The following is a 20,454-nucleotide window of genomic DNA, read 5'->3' as shown; positions in this document are numbered from 1 at the left end:
TTTTGACGTGGAAAACTAAAATAGTAAAAAAGTTTAGCTACTTATACCTCTGACCGTGTAGGATCGCGTCAAATAATTTGCTTTGCACTTTTCCTATCATTAGGGGTCTCCCATGTAAATATCACTAAAACGCTAGGGTAAAAGTTTCATGCTCTGCCCTTTCCGTAAATTTCTAACGGTAGGCACACCCCGACCCCAGTGGACCCCATCTCACTAACCACTAAGCATAATGCAAAGGAGAGAGCTTTTATTTATGCCACCTCTTAATTACAACCAGAAGAGGGAAAAAAAATTAATCTTTCTTCAAAGTTAAAAAGGAAATTTAAAAATAACCTAACTAGGGTTTGGGTGACCCGTGAGGAAACAAAAATTTACACAATTGCGTGGAAAGAGGGAGATTCGTGGTTAGTGGGCAGTGAGTCGAATCACCGGTTTTTAACTTTTTATTTTATTTTTTCGTCGTTCGCTTCAAATTCGCTTTTTTCTCTCAGCTCAGCAAGATCGACCTATCATTTCTACCGTAAATTTCGGATTTCTTTAGAGAGAAACAAAGTAAATTCAACTTTTGGTTTTTGTTTTTAGTTTATTTATTTTTAAATTTTCTATTGAACGTTGGGATCGGGGGGCAAAAAAGGGGTTTCATTAAAAAAAGGATTTTTGGAGGGATTCAAGTTGTGAGTGTGGTGGGGGGTTTTCTTTCCTTTTTTTGAATTTTTATTGTAATAATTTGGAATTTGCGAGGGAATTTTTGTTGAAGACAATTGGGGCAAGTTTTTTTATGCAATCTGGTGGTGGTGGCGGAGCTGGGCCCTGCCGGAACCTGGGAGTGGGCCCGGTCGGACAGGCTGCATCCACATCGTCCGCAGCTTCGCCCTCTTCGTCGTCATCGGCCGTTTCGACCCCTCACTGGGGATATGATTCGGTGCAACAGCAGCAGCAGCAGGCGCAGCAGCAAATAGCTTTTAGGCAGGTAGAGTGTGTATAGAATTTCAGTCAACCTAAGGGAAGTTTAGTTGTATTGGCAAGTGATTTTGGGAGCTCAGTATGTTTCTGCAGACGGGGAGTGATGAATTCGTGAATATGGCGGGTTTTGGGGATTCTAATTTTGTGAATAAGTGCTATTTCTGATATAATTACGTTAGGACACAAGGTTGATTAGTTAGTTCTTGGTACTTAGCTTGCCAGGGGTGTTTGTTAAAGGTGAGTTATATTTAGTAGCATTAAACTCTTGAGCTCATTGGTGTCAAGGGAATCAACCATACTAAGCTATTTGTTTCTAGAAAGATGAATAAAGGCCTTTCAATTCGAACTTATAGAGCAGAATTTTTTTTATCCCTATGTCTAGGTTCAAGTGTTTGTTGCTTTGTTTATCCTTTTCTTTTAGAAATGCTAATAGAAACATTTGAATTCCAAGTATTTAGCTTACACTGCCCTCGTTCTCCACAGCACTTTTTTTGAAAGTGAGTGTGAGAGAGAGTGATATGGAACTGTTCTTTATGCTCTCCTACAGAATTAATCAACTTAGATGAATGGTTGAAGGTTAGGAGCCACAGACATGTTATCAAAGCTTGGTGAAATTGTTCTTGATTGATAGCATGCTACTATGACTTAGTCTTTTCTTTTTGATACAATATGTGTGGTTACCATGACTAGCTTCTAAATTTTGTTTAATTGACCTCAAATCTCCTTAGATGATGTGTAGAAGAACCTAGCCTTCTTTTTTTCTTCATCCCATTTAGAATCGATATGGAATCTTTATTGTTTGAGTGTTATTCACTGGTTGTATTGGAATATTACCTTCCTTTTGTTTCTTGCGCCTACTGTTTAGTGTTTAGATTATATTATTACGTAAATTAGCATTCCCACCCCAGAATTATATGCCCTTCCTTGGATTTCCTTTTGGTTTATATAGTACAGATTAAACTTTTATGGCATTAACTCCTAGATGTTCTTGTAGTGAGACCACCATTCTTTCTACATTTCTCTTTTAAGGATGATTAAAGCATCATTGTTTTGTCTGTCACTTCTTGTTTATGCTGGAATCACCTGGGGGCTCCAAATTCTATAATATTCTTACTGTTATGACTTTGGTGCTTTGCTATCTTACTCTTTGAGCGACATAGAATGATGAAGATGCCCTTGATTTTTGCTCAACTCTTTTCACTGGGTCGTTAATGCTTCTAGCTACTAGTTAATGGTTATGCTTTTCTTTGAGAATTTGATGAGTTATCTTTTTGCATTTATATTTGTTCTTGCAGTCACAACAGCTACTTAGAAAACCTGAAGTAAATGAAGCCATCCTAGCATATCAGGCCAGTGGTCTTCAAGGTATGTTGGGAGGAAGCAATTTCCCTTCATCTCCGGGCTCTATGCAACCGCCTCAACAGTCCAGGAAGTTTTTTGATCTGGCTCAACAGCATGCTTCTGCCCAGGACAGTCAGAATAGGAGTCAAGGTGTTGAGAGACAAACACTGACTCCCTTTCAGCAAGCTTATTATCAGTATGCTTACCAGACTGCTCAGCAACAGAAGACACTTTTGGCGCAGCAGCAAGCTAAGATGGCTACTTTGGGCTCTGCATCTGTTAAGGATCAGGACATGCGAATTGGAAACTTTAAAATGCTGGAACTTACTTCTATGCAGGCAGCTAATCAGGCTCAGGCATCATCCTGTAAGAACCTATCTGAGCAGCTTGGTCGTGTTGAAAAGCAGATTGAGCATGGACCACAGTCAGCTACTGACCAAAGAAATGAGCCCAAGCCACCGACCCAAGGAACAGTTACTGGACAATTAATGCATGGGAATGTTCTAAGGGCCATGCAGGCACAACAAGCTCAGCAAACTGTTCAAAACATGGGACACGATCAACTTGCTATGGCTGCACAGTTGCAGTCATGGGCACTTGAGCGTAATATTGATCTGTCTCAACCTGCAAATGCTAATTTGATGGCACAACTCATTCCACTCATGCAATCTAGGATGGCTGCCCACCAAAAAACAAATGAAAGCAATATGGGTTCTCAGTCATCACCTGTGCTTGTGTCAAAGCGACAGGCCACTTCTCCATCAGTTCCAAGTGACAGTTCTCCCCGTGGCCGTTCATCAAGTGATATATCTAGCCAGTCTGGCTCTACAAAAACCAAGCCAACAGCTCTACCTAGCACAACTTCCAGCACTGGGGTGGTTAACAATGCTGACAACATTGCAATGCAGCAGTTAGCTATTGACGGCCAAGATAAACAGGTCCCTCCCAGAGAGCCACTTGTTCTTGGAAATGAGATGCCTTCTGTGCATCCTTCGCAATCATCTCCAAATATTAGCCTGAGTGGCAATCCATCTTTGCTCACAAAGAATTCATTAGGTGGCACAGAAACAGCAGAAATGCAGTATCGTAAACAGTTAAATGAAAATTTCCCACAGTCTTCTGCTCCTAATAATGATGGAGGGTCTGTTAAAAACTTACCAGCACAAGGCAAAGCAGCTATGCAGATGCCACAGAAACGTTTTGGTTTTACTAAACAACAACTCCATGTTCTCAAAGCACAAATACTAGCATTTAGGCGCCTGAAGGTATGCTTATTTCTCTCTCCCCATCCTATCCTTGCCTATCTGACATTTGTGCATTTTCCCTTACTTTCTACCAATTGCACAAAGTATACTAAAGAATAATGTGTGGGCCATAATGATTCTTGTGGTCATTAACAGAAAGGAGAAGGTACACTTCCACATGAGCTTCTTCGAGCCATTGTTCCCCCACCAGTTGAGCTGCAGCAGCCACAACTTCCTCCTCTAGGTGGAAATAACCAGGACAGAAATGGTGGAAAGATTGTAGAAGATCCTCAGAAATATTCAGATTCAAAGGAGAAGGTTTCACAGGCTGGGCCGTCTACCAATGGACAGAATATTGTTAAAGAGGAAGCATATCGAGGAGATGATAAAGCAACTTCATCAACAGCTCATATGCAAGGGGTGTCATCTTTGGCCAAGGAATTTTCATCTACTTTACCTGCTGGAAAAGAAGAGCAGCAAGGTTCTGTCATTTCTGCTATGTCCGACCAAGAAGTAGAACACAGTCTTCAAAAAACTCCAGCTAGAAGTGATTTTAGTGTGGATAGGAGAAAGGCTGTTGCACCTCAACTTGCTGCATCTGATGGAGGGCAAGTTAAAAAACCGGTGCAGGCAAACTCTGCCCCCCAGCCAAAAGATCCTGGCTCCGCTAGAAAGTATCATGGACCACTATTTGATTTTCCTTTCTTCACTAGGAAACATGACTCGTATGGTTCAGTGATGCCTAACAGCAATAATAATCTAACTCTGGCTTATGATGTCAAAGAGCTTCTCTTTCAGGAAGGTGTGGAAGTCTTTAGCAAGAAACGATCAGAAAATTTGAGGAAGATTGGTGGTTTACTAGCAGTAAATTTGGAGAGGAAAAGGATCAGGCCAGATCTTGTTCTGCGATTGCAAATTGAAGAAAAAAAGCTTCGACTTATAGATGTGCAGGCACGTTTGAGGGATGAAGTTGACCAGCAGCAACAAGAGATAATGGCTATGCCTGACAGACCGTACAGAAAATTTGTCCGCCTGTGTGAGCGTCAGCGTATGGAGCTGGCAAGACAAATACAAGCCACTCAGAAGGCTCTGAGAGAGAAGCAATTGAAATCCATTTTTCAGTGGCGCAAGAAGCTCCTGGAAGCTCACTGGGCCATCCGTGATGCACGAACTGCTCACAATAGGGGAGTTGCCAAGTACCATGAGAGAATGTTACGGGAGTTTTCAAAGAGGAAAGATGATGATAGGAACAAAAGGATGGAGGCCCTGAAGAATAATGATGTTGAAAGGTACAGAGAGATGTTGATTGAGCAGCAGACAAATATCCCTGGTGATGCTGCAGAGAGATATGAAGTTCTTTCATCATTCTTGACACAGACTGAAGAGTATCTTCATAAACTGGGAAGTAAGATAACAGCTGCCAAGAGTCAGCAGGAAGTGGAGGAGGCAGCAAATGCTGCTGCTGTTGCTGCACGGTTGCAGGCATGATTTCTTAAACATTCACTCTTTGTACCCTCTTCTGTGTATTTTTTTTCTTCGAATTTTTTGGACTGTTTTTGGAGCCAAATATAATATTCAATTTCCTTTCCTCATAAGCTTTAGGTTGTTTCTGTTTTACTTATTTCTTGTTTTCTACTTCCTGACAAAAGGGTTTATCAGAAGAAGAAGTTAGGATTGCAGCAGCTTGTGCTGGAGAGGAAGTAATGATAAGAAATTGTTTTATGGAAATGAATGCACCCAGGGATGGTTCGTCCGTGAGCAAGTAAGTTATGTTATAAAGTTCATTTCCCAGGACTTACTGATAATATAGAGGGGTTCTTCAGTTACAAAGCGTGATTGGAATAGGGTGTAAATTATGTGACAGTTAGATGAGGCTTATGGTCTTTTCTCATGTTTAGTTCAACAACTATCATTTCATATGGTCAATTTAGATTTACGTTTTTGTTTATTATAAGGGCATTTGTTTCTTAGAAGCCACCAAAATTCTGGCAATTTTATTTATTTGTTGTTTTTTGTGGTCATAAACAGGTACTATAATCTTGCTCATGCTATTAATGAAAGAGTCATAAGGCAACCGTCGATGCTACGAGCTGGAACATTACGAGACTATCAGCTTGTAGGTTGCTATATTAAAAATATTGGGCTAAAAATATTGGGCTTCTTTCCTTTTTAAAAATTTGTTTCTCGGTTTTTGGCCCTTTTAGTTTAATACTATTAATTATAGCAAGTTAAAATTTCTCTGACATCTACGTAATTTATTTTGTAGGTTGGTTTGCAGTGGATGCTTTCTTTGTATAACAATAAATTAAATGGTATATTGGCTGATGAGATGGGCCTTGGGAAGACTGTTCAGGTATTGTTACTTGGGAGTTAGATCAGGTGTTGGGATTAGTTAGAGCATTTATTGTTTCAGTAGATAATCAAAAGATACAATAGCGCTGTTGATAACTTCTTAGATTTTGCCCTAATGTGTAGGTTATGGCTTTGATTGCTTATTTGATGGAATTTAAAGGAAACTACGGTCCACATCTTATAATTGTTCCTAATGCAGTTCTGGTAAATTGGAAGGTTAGTTTTGTTTTGATGTATATTGATGGCTTTGACATTTTCCTCATAACTTTGAATAGATATAACTGAGTCCTTTTGCAGGGTGAGCTCCATAATTGGCTGCCATCTGTGTCATGCATCTACTATGTTGGAGCAAAAGAACAACGTTCAAAATTATTTTCTCAAGTAAGAACTACAACTTTCTGTGATTAGTTATTTCTTGAAGTGTCAAAACTAGCTGAACTTTCTTTTTGTTTACTTGTTTCATAGGAGGTTTTGGCTATGAAATTTAATGTCCTTGTGACAACTTATGAATTCATCATGTACGATCGGTCTAAACTTTCTAAAATTGATTGGAAGTACATTATAATTGACGAGGCCCAGCGAATGAAAGACAGAGAATCTGTTTTAGCTCGTGATCTTGATAGGTTCCGTTGCCAAAGGCGTTTGCTTCTTACTGGGACACCATTACAGGTCTGTTAAGGCAGCTCTCTGATATGATTGGAAATAGAAAAAAGTACACATACATATATGCTTACAGATAGAAAACTTTTAAACAACTCTTTTGCTTTACTTCCATGACTGGCATCCACTTGAAATAATATGACCACCATTTTTCTCGACAACTTTACTTTGCATATGCTGAGGCACGCACACAAGAGCATCTTCATTTAGGGTAGGCCCTCTATGAAAAGTGTCTCATAACTTGAGATATCCTAAATTCCCATTGCTACGTTTTCATGTCTTTTGTTATTGGTTATTCACTAAATATCCATGTGAGGGATGAAAAAGGAGGTAACACATGGATGCTTATGTCTTATAATGTTGTTTATGAGTCATGGTAGGAATTAGAGTGTACTTTCCTAACCATATTTTATCTGTTTCTTGCCTTTCTTTTGTTTTTTACAGTGTGTCTCATTTAGTTAGTCTGTTTTTTACACTTTAGTTTATATCCTACAGTATGACGTATTTGATTCATTTAATAAACCTATTTACCTTTTCTCTTTTCCCATGCTCACTTTCTTATATGTGTGCGTGTGTGCCTATTGCTTATTTGATAATTTTAACAATTTATTTATTTATTTGTTTTAATACTGCAGAATGACTTGAAAGAACTCTGGTCCCTGTTAAATCTTCTCCTTCCTGAAGTGTTTGATAATCGCAAGGCATTTCATGATTGGTTTTCACAACCATTTCAAAAGGAAGGCCCTATCCACAATGCAGAGGATGATTGGCTTGAGACGGAGAAGAAGGTTATCATCATCCACCGACTTCATCAAATTCTTGAGCCTTTTATGCTTAGACGTCGCATTGAAGATGTGGAAGGTTCACTTCCTCCGAAGGTATACTGTTATTGCTGTCTTTCTTTTATAATCACTTAACATACTGCTGTTTCCAATGACATTATTTCATTGGTTGATTGCAGGTTTCGGTAGTTTTAAGATGCAGAATGTCGGCTATTCAGAGTGCCATTTATGATTGGATAAAATCAACTGGGACTCTTCGAGTTGATCCTGAAGATGAGAAGCGCAGGGTTCAAAAGAACCCAATATACCAAGCTAAGGTGTATAAAACTTTAAATAACCGGTGTATGGAGCTTAGGAAGACTTGCAATCATCCTTTGCTTAATTACCCGTATTTCAATGACTTATCTAAAGATTTCCTTGTAAGATCTTGTGGGAAATTGTGGATCCTAGACAGGATCCTAATAAAACTGCAGAGAACTGGGCATCGTGTATTACTCTTTAGTACCATGACGAAGCTTTTGGATATCTTGGAGGAATACTTGCAGTGGAGGAGGCTTGTTTACAGACGTATTGATGGAACAACTAGCTTGGAAGATCGTGAATCAGCTATTGTTGACTTCAATAGTCCTGATTCTGAATGCTTCATATTCTTACTAAGTATACGTGCAGCTGGACGTGGTTTAAATCTTCAAACTGCTGACACTGTTGTTATATATGATCCTGATCCTAATCCTAAAAATGAGGAACAGGCGGTTGCTAGAGCTCACCGAATTGGACAAACAAGGGAGGTCAATGTCATTTACATGGAAGCAGTTGTTGACAAAATCTCTAGTCAGCAGCAGGAGGATGAAATAAGGAGTGGGGGTACAGTTGATTTTGAGGATGATTTTGCAGGTAAGGATAGATATATGGGGTCAATTGAGAGCCTCATAAGGAATAACATTCAACAATATAAAATCGACATGGCTGATGAAGTAATCAATGCTGGACGTTTTGACCAGAGAACAACACATGAAGAGAGACGCATGACTTTAGAAACTTTATTACATGATGAGGAGAGGTATCAGGAAACTGTCCATGATGTTCCCTCGTTGCACCAGGTAAACCGCATGATAGCAAGAAGCAAGGAAGAAGTAGAGTTGTTTGATCAAATGGATGAAGAACTGGATTGGACTGAGGAGATGACTTGCCATGAACAGGTACCTAAGTGGCTTCGAGCCAGTACAAGTGAAGTGAATGCTACTGTGGCTACTTTATCAAAAAAGCCATCAAAGAATATTTTATTTTCTGCCAGTGTTGGTGCTGAATCCCATGAAATGGAGACAGAGAGAAAAAGGGGTCGACCCAAGGGGAAAAAGCATCCTAACTATAAGGAAATAGATAATGAGAATGGGGAATACTCTGAAGCAAGTTCTGATGAGAGAAATGGTTATTCTGGAAATGAGGAAGAGAGGGAAATTGGAGAAGTTGAAGATGATGAATTTAGTGGTGCTGTTGGGGACCCACCTATTACTAAGTACCAGTCAGAAGATGGCCCTCTTGGCGATGATGGGTATGAATATGCCCAGACTTCAGAACACATTAGAAATGATCAGATGCTTGACGAAGCTGCTTCTTCTGGATCATCATTGGACAGTCGAAAACCACGGCAGATAGGGTCTCCCATTTCTCCTCAGAAATTTGGCTCTCTTTCCGCATTAGATGCTAGGCCTGGTTGTGTTGTAAGAAGGCTGGTATGTCTCTTTTCCTTTATTGATTTGTTATTATGGCATTTTTCAATTCTGCTATTTTCTTATGTTATGTTAATGTTGGCAGCCTGATGAACTAGAGGAAGGTGAAATTGCAGCATCAGGAGATTCTCACGTGGACCACCAGCAGTCTGAAAGTTGGATTCATGATCGTGATGAAGGTGAATTTGAACAAGTTGTCCAACCCAAGATAAAAAGAAAGCGTAGTATTCGGGTTCGACCTCGTCATACTGTAGAAAGGGCAGAGGAAAAATCTGTCACCGAAGTGCCTCATCTCGAATGTGGAGATTCATTTTTGTTGCCTTTCCAGCTAGACCAAAAATACCAATCACAACTGAGGATTGACACTGAAACAAAAGCAACTTGCAAGCGTAATGCGATCAAGCATGATCCAAATGATTCATCTTCAAAATGTAGGAGGAACTTACCTTCAAGAAAAATAGCTAATACATCAAAGTTGCATGCATCTCTGAAGTCTGGTAAAATGCATTCAGAGTCTGCTCCTGTAGATGCTGGTAAATCCTCCAGAGAGAGTTGGGACAATAAACTGGTTAATACAAGTGTGTCTTCGAATTCTGGTGCTAAGATGTCTGATCTCATCCAAAGAAAGGTAAACTTGAGGTGACTTTAATTCTGGTAGTGTCTGATTGTGAATCTGTTTTTTTTATTTTTTTATTTTTATTTTATTACTATTTTATCCATCATGGATTTTTGCTGGTCATTAGTGCTAAGTTGGATTTAGAAACCTTGCTTTTGTATTTTGAATTGCTTGATGGTGTTGCTTGTAGGCCCTTAATAGGCAAAGCTATGGTCCTGAATTTCTTCGGTTTCTTCATTTTGCATCTTTTTTATTGTACCAATACTGCAGGATACACAGATTTCACCTAAGTGGGTGCTCTCATCAACAAAATAGCTTTAGGTTTTGTTAGAACACACATTTGAATAAGTGGGGTGCATTTTTTGCATGATGAGGATTTTCTTTTTGAGATTAGGAAGTTTGTGTTCCATAATATGCTTTTATCTTTTTTTTCTACCTTTTTGTTTGCTTTGCCATGTCCGTTTATGTTGTGTTTTTCAGAATTGATCTTCATGTTATTTTGTCTTGAGTCATTGATAATTTGCATGGTTTCCACATGCCAAGTAACTGGAAGCTTGGTATATCAAAATATCTTCCCTTTTAAAAAGCAAGTACTTTTATCCTTTGACCTTAATACCTGTTTAACTGCTTAGGTTACATGTTATGCTATTTTCTATTAAGTAAATGACTAAAAATTTCTCATATGTCCAGTGTAAAAATGTGATTAGCAAGCTTCAGAGGAGAATAGATAAGGAGGGTGAACAAATTGTACCTTTGTTAACAGATTTGTGGAAGAGGATTGAGAAATCTGGTTATATGGGTGGAAGTGGAAGTGGAAGTAATAATTTGGATTTGCAGAAGATTGATCAGCGTGTTGACAGATTAGAGTACAGTGCAGTTATGGAGCTTGTTGCAGATGTGCAGTTAGTGTTAAAAAGTGCAATGCAATTTTATGGGTTTTCTCTCGAGGTATGATATCTATTTAACTTGTCCTTCAGCATCTTTACATGTTCATAAGCCAACTCACTTTTGCATCACTCTTTTGAATTTTGCCGTGGATGGTCTTTTCTGGGAGCAATTGCTTCGAAGGCCTTTCAAAGAAGTTTACATACAAGTATTTTGTGTTTTCAAGTGGCTAGAAATTCATTCAAAAGAAAAGGCTAGAAATTTGTATCACCTAGAAAATGTTCTAATCCCCTTCCTATAATTCTCTCATTGATGTCCTGATGTATGTACTTTGGAAATGTAATTGGTGTGCAGGTCAGGTCTGAAGCAAGGAAAGTACATGATCTGTTTTTTGATTTGTTGAAGATCGCATTTCCGGATACTGATTTCCGAGAAGCTAGAAATGCTCTCTCCTTCTCTAGTCTGGTAACTACCTCCACCATGGGCTCATCTGCCAGACAGGCTGCTGTTGACAAGAGGCAGAAGCTGATAAATGAGGTGGAATCTGATTCAGGACTCACTCAAAAGTCATTGCAACGCCGGTCCAGTCATGCTGGTGAGGACACAAGGGTTAGAGTGCACATGCCCCAAAAGGAATCAAGGGTTGGGTGTGTAAGTGGCATTACCAAGGAACTATACCAGCAAGACGATTCTATTCTGACACATCCTGGAGAGCTAGTTATTTGCAAGAAGAAGAGGAAAGACAGGGAAAAGTCTATGGTGAAGCCCAGGACAGGATTGGCTGGCCCTGTTTCACCCCCAAGTATAGCACGCAGCATCAAGAGTCCAACAACAGGATCATTTTCTAAGGATGCTGCTAGATTGACCCAGCAGACTGCCCATCAGCAAAGTTGGCACCAGCCTGCTCATCTGCCGAACGGTGCGAGTGTTAGTTGGGCCAATCCTGTGAAAAAGTTGAGAACAGATGCAGGTAAAAGGAGACCGAGCCATTTATGACCTTGTAGAGGATCAGCTAATGGGAAATGTGTGCTGCCATTGAGTTTATTCTGGGGCGGTTCGTTGTTTGTACAATTGCAATTAGATTTACCATTAACGTAGTGTATGTTCCTCGATCCCAGTCTTTTCGTGGTTTCAATACAATGGTTTCCATATCTGCACCTTGCGGGTATTATTATCTAGAGTATTTGATAGCTGAGACGTGTAAATTATACCTTCGTTTCATCATCATAAGTAAATATTTTAACTGAAGGACGTATTCAACTTTTGCTAATATACGAATTTCTACATCTTTGTCGCATGTCAACGTGTGTAATTGGATCAAAAGTCATGTCCTCGTGTTAACAGTAGTTGAAAATACCAAAGAGGCCGAATTTTGTTGGACCTTCAGATTTAGATTCAACCAGTTTAAAAAAACAATTATAAAATAAATATTAAAAAAAGCAAAATATAAAAGACAAGGCAAGTATATTTACAAAAAAAATTAAGCATAGAAGTAAATCTGAATATAATAAAAAGTTTAATTATAAAAAATAAAAAAAATTCATGTCAGGAATCTTTTATTATTAAGTGGATATATATTAAGATTAAGATAAGTCAAGGGCGTAGTTAGGGGGTTGGTAAGACCTTAAGACTCCTTAAAATAGAAAATTTTTTATTTAAACCTTTTAAAAATTTAAATTTGTAAAGGTAAAATTATACTTTGACCCCTTAAAAATGATAAAATTTTAATTTAATCTTTTAAAATTATAAAGATATAGGCTATTAAAATGGTAAAAATATATTTTTACTATTATAAAAGTTAGAATTTAATTTCGGTTCCTTTAAAAAATTTTTCTGGCTTCGCCATTAAGATAAGTTTGATATACTTTAAGACTCTAATAGTCATTAGAAGTAGATTTGAGATTGACAATTCCTATTATTGAGAAAAAAATCATACAAGAGTTGAAAAGTGGCAAAATGGTAGATTTTCATAAAATAATAATTGGGTCATTTTTCAAGTATTTTTTGATGAAAATATTATTTAGATATATTTGATAATTAAAATTTTCATGGACCTTTTGGACTATAATTCGAGGAAATTGGGATCCAAATAGTGAGCTTGAGCTTAAAATATGGCAGGTAGGCTTGGAGGCTCGTTTGGTGTATTTTTAAAGGGAAAGAAAAGATGAGAAACCTCTCAGTCAACCTCTCTTCTTTTTGGTGCCGCCCCTCCCTTTCCTCCACGGTTCTTCTCTTCTTTTTTCATTTTCTTCACTTTCCTCCTTAAATTTTCTAAAAACCCAACAATCAAACTTTGAGATTTTGCTAAAATCTGTTAGCAAACAATCTTCAAAACCCATTTCCATATTCAAGTACCTTATTTTCAGCCTAGGGTTTGAGGGATATTAGTGTGAGAAAATGAAGCTAGAAAGAGAAAGCTTAAACTGTTGGATCTGGTGCCCTAAGTGTATTATATTCGTTTTGTATACTTGTATTTTTCAAACAAAATGATTTAACAATAACATACATTAATTACATTAATACTCTTTATAGATTTTCCTTAATGCTTTTGCACGCAAAGCAAAATGGAAGCAAATATTTACTCACTGGTTGTCTAACGTTTAACTAATACTAAGTAATATTACATGGTCAGATTGTAATACGGAAAGACAACTTGTATTAGTAGATAAATCTAAACATGTCCTTAGTCTATTAAAAAAAAAGAGTAAACTGATTGAAAAACTAATATATCATCTATCAAGTCCAATTGGAAAGATGTTTTTTTTTAGCATCGGAGCGAATGACTCCCTTAAGATAGAGACATAGATACGATTGACTGGATTGACAGTACATCGGCTAGAACTCAAGTATAATAAATCCTAGATCCGTTTATTGATTTATTCACTTGTGAGGTTCATAGTGTGACATACCTTAATCCTAAGTGGATAATTGACTATATATGTGTGACTTGTAATGATTGAGTTCAAATAGATAAGAAATCAAAAGCTAATACATTGGGTATATGACTTCTGTAGTATGTAACATCATTTAGAATAGTAAAATTCATAGCCCAACTAATAGGTAAATGATATCCTCTCATCGACATTATATGAAAAATGAAAAGCAAGCGTGGTCACGAGTCAGTTGTCTCTGTAATAAATGACTTAATTAGTAGTTGATAGTAATTGACTTCTCATGAAAAATGTGTAATGGTTGCCATGAGATAAAATAGGATTATATTGAGAGAACGAATTTATCCCTAAGAGACTAAGAATATCTTACGAGGTTAACACGCTGATGATAAGGTCACTAAATGAACACTTATTAAGCAACTTTTGTAATGATATGTAATTAGGGAGAGCTCAACCACGATACCATAATGGAATGACTTCATGATTAAATCAGTTTATAATTAATAGGCGAAAAGTTAGAACTTAATTATAAATTATTTGAGCCCTAATTACATTTGCCCAATCGGTCCCTCCATTAGCTCCTTAAAGCCAGAAATGAAGTGCATGTAGAACCATGTGAACAAAAATGAATAGAAATGAAAAAGTTAGATAAATGGGTCACATTCACAAATGAACGCATTTTCTCACTGAGTATAGAATGACTTGAGAATTAATTTAATATTTTTGAATTATTATTTAGTTAATTGTAATTAAATAATTGAAGTTTGAAAATTGAATTAAATTAATTAGTCATTATGGATCCATTGGATATGAACATTAAATATATTTCCTCAGAGATTCTTTTACGGTAAAATCATCATTACTTTAATAGAATTAAAATTGAGTTGAGAAAATTATTTAATTGATAAATTAATTTAGTTAATATAATTAATTAAATAAACACTATTTATTTTGGGAATAGATAACAAATATTAGATTGGATTAAATTATAAAGTGTTGAGTCAAAAGTCTAGAAAACATATATACTTGGACCCAATATATGAGAGGTCTAATTCCCTCATTTTACATATGAGGGGCAACAACCTTAGCATCTTTATTTAGGGTGTGACACCCCATCTTCTAGTTAAACTAGGGGAGTGCTTTTCTATTAAATAAATATTATTTGTGTTATACTTATTCAATCAGAATTCTCCTATCTCTCCTTATAAATAGATGACACTGGTAAAGCTATCAACACATAAGTTTCATATATTTTTATTCTGCTAGAAAGAAGTGAGAATTTATTTTCTAAGAATAAATTCTATTTTCTCGGAATAATAATTTCTACCAGTTTTTATTAAGAGAATTACTTTCCTACTGAAAGTAATAAATCATTTTTGTTCTGTGTTTGGTTCTTATTGTTTGAGTCCACATTCGATGTAATTTATGGTACAAGGATAGCAGAGAAGGTTGTTCGATTGAAAGCTGAGAATATTTTGGCTCCGTCTTGTACAAAACACAAGTACTTTTTTGTAACACCCCTAACCTGTATCCATCGCCGAAACAGGGTTACGAGGTATTACCAGATAATACACCTCATTTACATACATTTAAGCATTCGTAATCAAAATCCATTCAACACGTTCACATTGTCCCTTCTAAGGTCCTACGAGACCTTAAAACATGCCTAGAAGGGGTTCAAGACTAAACTGATAACATTTGCAAACTTTGAGAAACTTAGAAAATTTTTCAACATTAAAGGGTCACACAAACCTTGTGAAAATAGGGCATATATATTGACTTGTACCACACGGCCGAGGACACACTTATGTGCCAGGCCGTGTGAAACCTAGAGGGGGTTACTGATTTGGCCACACGTCCAGCCACATGCTCGTGTACCAGTCTATGTGTAACGCCCTAATTTTCAGGAATTCTGTGTATGTTGGCAAAAATTTAAAATTTCTGTGTTCTGTCTGTTTGGTGTAGGTTTAATTATGTTAGTGGGCCTCTAGAAGGCCCAAGCTTAGGTTAAAACTCGGTAATTTTAGTTAATTTTAGTTCCATAAGAAAAAAAGGGGTTCTGGTTAACTGGGCTTTTAAGTATTAATTGGGCAAAATAAAACACAAAGAAGCAAGTGGCAAAGTGGCATGTGACGCCACTGGGAAGGCTATAAAAGTGGCATGAGGATGCTAGGGAGAACCAAGGTTCAAGTCACAATGGGAGCATATTAAGGGAATTATTTTTATGTTTAGAAGGGGTAAGTAATGGAACTCAAGTAAAAGACTGTCAAGAGGAGTTTGAGTTGCTCAGATGATTGAGTAAGGAGGGGATAAGGGAGAGGATTTAGTAGCTGATTAGGGAGAGCAGTGTTGGCCGAATGATGGACTCTTGGGGAGCAAGAGTTGGCTGGCCAAGGGTTCTCTTTAGAGGGCAAATTTCGGCTAGGTTAAATGCCAAGTATAAATTCGGCATTTGGGGTAAGTTGTGCCATTTTTCTGACCATCCTTCCTCCCCCTCCTTTCTTTTCTTTTTCTCTCCATCTACCTTCTCCTCTTCTTTTCTCCATAGCCGAATTCTTCTACCACTCTACTCTACACCACTTTCTCACTATTATTTTTAAGCCTTACAACCGAATATCACAAAAGCCGAAATCCCGAAAGTTCATATTGTTTGTGCCGAATTCTCCTAGCAAAAACCTACTGATCTTTTTCATCCTTTTTGACCAATTCTTTCTTTTTATCGACAAAGCCACTACAAAACCCTTATCTTTTTTTTCACTGTTACAAAAAGCCGAAAACGCATAGCCATAGGAACATAACCGAATTTTAAGATCACTAAAGGCTCGACTTTTGTTATCATTTGAGGGGTTAGATCTGCATCAAAATTGAGTAGGAGTTAATTGGAATCATTGACTGAAGGAACCGGTGGTAAGTTTTTTTGAACTTAATCTTTATTTCGGGTTTTAGAAAAGCCGAAACCCCTAAAGGTTAGGGAGGCTGTCGATTTGGGCTTGTAGCTCAAAGGGTTGCTATAACTATTTTATTTTGATAATAGTGGGATCTAGAGGCTGCTGATCGAAGGCTTGGACAAGTGGAACGACTGGATCTAGACATAATCGCTAACTTCGGCAAAGGTAGGATCGCTAGTGCCTAAGGTGCTTTCGGCCGAATATGGTAAAGGGTTAATACGTAGTTCGTTTTTGATAGTTAGATTAACGTGTTAGTAATGCAATTGTAGGAAGTTCATGTATGGATCTTGTCAGTATATCGTCGCAAACAGGTGTGTAACTGACACCCTCTTATAGACTAGATCGACAAAAACCGAAAAGCTGAAATGTCGAAAAACTAGTATTTTGAGAATTTGCGAGTGTGCGAATGATCGTGAGGTTAATAGTTGATGTATGTGGTAAATTAAAGTGATAAGATTGCAGAGTGCATGATTCCGGGCATTTCGATGTTTTTGGGCTTAATAGGCCAAAATCGGGATAGTGGGCCAACGGACCCAATTCGGTAAGAAAACGCGATAAGTGTTTCTGGTCGTATGTAAATGGCTATGCTATGCATGAAAACCTTAAGAATAGTGAAATTATTTGAATACCCCTATGTATGGAAATTACTGATGTACCCCTAGGTGCAAAATGACCATTATACCCCTAGGGTTACTTTTGACTGAAAAGCATGACGATCTGATTCTGTATGATGTATGCCATGATTGTATATCTGTTGCATGGGGACATGGGTTATATTATGGAGGAAGCGTTCTGGTGGCTACGCCACAATTATCTGATCTGGTGGCTCTGCCACATATATCTGTTCTGGTGGCTCTGCCACGATTATCTGTATCTGGTGCTCCGTCACATTATCTATTCTGGCAGCCATACTGCATATTTCTGTGGCGTGTAGCGGTTGGGTGGGTTGAGTAGTCTCCCCACATGGTGAAAGGTTGGTATGGGAGTGCATATGGTTGGATATGGGTTGGGTTTTGCATAAACATATAATATCTGTTCTGTTCTGTTGTGGGCCTATGGGCTTTATTCTGAATGCTGTTCTGGGCTAAGGCCAACTTATTCTGTTTACTGTGGTTTGAACCGATATAGACTATGGTTGGGTTAATTTACACACTGAGTTTCCTTAAACTCACCCTTTTATTTTTATCCACGCAGGAAATCCCCAACCATAGTGGGCTTGGAGCTGTGAGGGATTCGGAGTGGCCACACGTTTTGCAAGTTGATTTTCTTCTGGTGAACTGGACATCCTTTCATTTACGTTTAAGGTTTTGGGTTTTTAAAATGTAATAAGGCCGCTTAATTATTTTTTGATGGTTTTAATATGTTTTATTAAGGTAGGTATTACTTATATTTAACTGTTGAAATTGGATAGCTTTAGGACGCGTTTTCAAAAACAGTAATTGATTTCAAAATAACACGACAACAAGCAAAGCTTTCGCGATGAAAATATTTTCCAAAATTAATCACTTTTCCTAAAAAGGACTTAATCAAATTGGCTTCCTGGAAATATACATGACGTTAAGGTGTGGCAATGGCGGTGTGCATGTCTAGGATTGGATTCGAAGGGAGCTTGGTGCTTAAGCAGTCCGATGGACTCACCTCCTCTTTCCCGGTTTCCTACCTGGTGCACAGCTTTCTTTCACTTTAACCTACAATGAAATTATCTTTTAAAACACTAAGTAAGTCTTTCTCGATCAACAATATGAAATGTTTTGAACGCTTCGATGTGGCATGTCGGATCTGGCCATAACGTCTAGGCCTGGTTTGGGGTGTTACATTTAGTGGTATCAGAGCCAAGTTGCAACAACTCTGCTGTGGAATGAGTTTACAAAAACAAAAATTTTCGAAAACAAAAAAATTATAAAAAAAAGAAAAAACAAACTGAGTTTTCAAAATTTAGATCTTTAGAAGGTGGCATTCTGAATCTCCGGCCTAAGCCTGTAAGTATTACTTTGAACTTTTCTGAATATTTTCCTAAATTATCTGTCTGTACTGAAACTCTACTAGGATACTCTAGATAGGATGATACTGAAACCCTAGGGAAATTTGATAAGAGACTAAAACTGTAGCTAGACTTCGATTCTGCGAAAACAAACTTTGAATTACTGTCTGATTCATAAAACATCTGTAATAAACACTGGAATACTGAATTAATGCATAAAAATTTGTAATCAGATAATACGATATGAGTACAAAAGCCGCTCGTAAAAGAGGCCGTGGACGGGGTCGAGGAACTGCTCGAGCGAGATCTTCGTCTTCGGGACATATGTCAGTGACAGAAGCACCGGTACCACTGGCAACAGAGGTGGAGTCTCATGACCGCGGTGCCGGGGATGATGCCCTGTTGCAGGCAATGCTTCGTGTTCTAGAAAGGGTTTCCGGGGCAAGTACGGGCAACGAAATTCGGGGATCTATTTCTGAACGACTTCGGGCCAATGGAGCGGAGATCTTTAAGAGCGTGTCTGGTGTAGCCCCGAATGTGGCAAAATATTGGTTGGAGGCCACAGAACGGATTATAGACGACTTGGACTGCTCTGTGGAGCAGAAGTTGAAGGGAGCCGTATCGTTGCTACGGGACGAGGCTTATCAGTGGTGGCTCACTGTGAGAGAAGGGACCCCAGCTGATAGGGTAACTTGGGAACTGTTTAAGATGACCTTTAAAGGGAAGTATGTTGGGGCGAGTTATGTGGACGCCTGCAGAAAGGAATTCTTGAATCTGGTGCAAGGAGGTAAACAGTTGCTGAGTACGAGGCCGAGTTTCTGAGGCTGAGCTGGTATGCCGTGGGCATAGTCGCTACGGAATATGAGCGAAGTGTGCACTTCGAGGATGGTCTTAGAGATGACCTTAGGGTGTTGATTGCTCCACAGAGGGAGCGGAACTTTGTGGTCTTGGTGGAGAAGGCGAAGATAGCTGAGGAGGTTAAGCGTGCTGAAAAGCAGAATCAGGAGAAGGATCAAAACCGTTTTCGGAGGGATTCAAGACCCTCGGGTGGTGCTAATAGAAATGTTAAGAGAGCAAGAGTGGAGGAACCAGTTCGAGCAGTGCCGATGAATGTTGTTAGACCACCAATCTGTGGAGACTGTGGTATGGTACATTTGGACGAGTGTAGGAAATGTTCCGGTGCTTGTTTCCAATGCGGATCTATGGAGCATAGAGTTAAGGACTGTCCTCAGAGAGTTGATCAGGCTCAAGTTGCTGTGCAGAGGGTTGCTCAACCCATGAGAGGTGGACGACAACCACCGAGGGGACGTGGACAAGGTAGGGGCGGAAATAGAAGTGGTCGAGGTCGAGGGGCACCTGGCAGAGGTGCCAGAAATGCTGAAGCTCGACAGCCAGCATTGGTGTATGCAGCTCGTCATCGAGAGGAGGGTGACGCACCTGACGTCATAACTGGTACGTTTTTGGTTTCTAGCATGCCGTATACTGCTTTGGTGGATATTGGATCTACTCATTCCTATGTTGCATGTGCCATATTTGGGTTGTTGGGTGTGCACCCTGAGAAGATTGTGAGTGGGGTATCTGTGCTAAGTCCTTTGGGTCACTCGGTTAGGGTAGAAAAACTGTATAAGGATGTACCCTTAGAAACTCAAGGTAGGATTTTCCCTGGAGATTTGATGGAGTTACCGTTCGGAGAGTTTGATCTCATTCTGGGAATAGACTGGCTTGTTAAGCATAAGGCGACTTTGGATTGTGCTGCTAAACGAATGGTGTTAAGGACCACAGAGGATGAGGAGGTTATGGTGATAGGTGAGCGAAGGGATTATTTGTCTAATGTGGTGTCGGTATTAAGAGCCGAAAAGTGGATTCGGAAAGGTTGTGAGGCCTATTTGGCATTTGTAAGTCAGTCGGAAGAGGAGGGTCTGACAGTGGATAAGGTTAAGACCGTAAAGGAGTTCCAAGATGTTTTTCCGGAGGAGCTTCCGGGATTGCCTCCGAACCGAGAAGTTGAGTTTGGAATCGACTTGATACCTGGAACGGCGCCCGTGTCCATCGCACCATATA

The 20,454-nt window shown here is 38.7% G+C and overlaps 1 protein-coding gene across 3 annotated transcripts; it reads left to right on the top strand.

Annotated features, from left to right (window-relative positions):
- Window positions 1-317: 317 nt before the first annotated feature.
- Window positions 318-11,821, top strand: LOC107952774 (ATP-dependent helicase BRM). 3 transcript variants are annotated; one of them, XM_041117989.1, is made up of 14 exons: window positions 318-970; window positions 2,259-3,569; window positions 3,705-5,030; window positions 5,198-5,310; window positions 5,577-5,664; window positions 5,815-5,901; window positions 6,024-6,116; window positions 6,198-6,281; window positions 6,366-6,569; window positions 7,196-7,438; window positions 7,522-9,075; window positions 9,158-9,700; window positions 10,379-10,636; window positions 10,928-11,821. In XM_041117989.1, exons 1-14 carry the CDS (start codon window positions 779-781, stop codon window positions 11,567-11,569), a joined length of 6,738 nt encoding a protein of 2,245 aa, XP_040973923.1. In that variant the 5' UTR covers window positions 318-778; the 3' UTR covers window positions 11,570-11,821. The 3 variants fall into 3 exon arrangements, with proteins under 3 accessions (XP_040973923.1, XP_040973925.1, XP_040973926.1); XM_041117991.1 differs by having other exon boundaries at window positions 833-966; XM_041117992.1 differs by lacking the exon at window positions 318-970 and adding an exon at window positions 991-1,200.
- Window positions 11,822-20,454: the final 8,633 nt, after the last annotated feature.

The sequence above is a fragment of the Gossypium hirsutum genome, chromosome A07, assembly GCF_007990345.1.
Source record: "Gossypium hirsutum isolate 1008001.06 chromosome A07, Gossypium_hirsutum_v2.1, whole genome shotgun sequence".
Taxonomy (NCBI): domain Eukaryota; kingdom Viridiplantae; phylum Streptophyta; class Magnoliopsida; order Malvales; family Malvaceae; genus Gossypium; species Gossypium hirsutum.
This window is presented reverse-complemented; position numbering and strand designations above follow the sequence as displayed.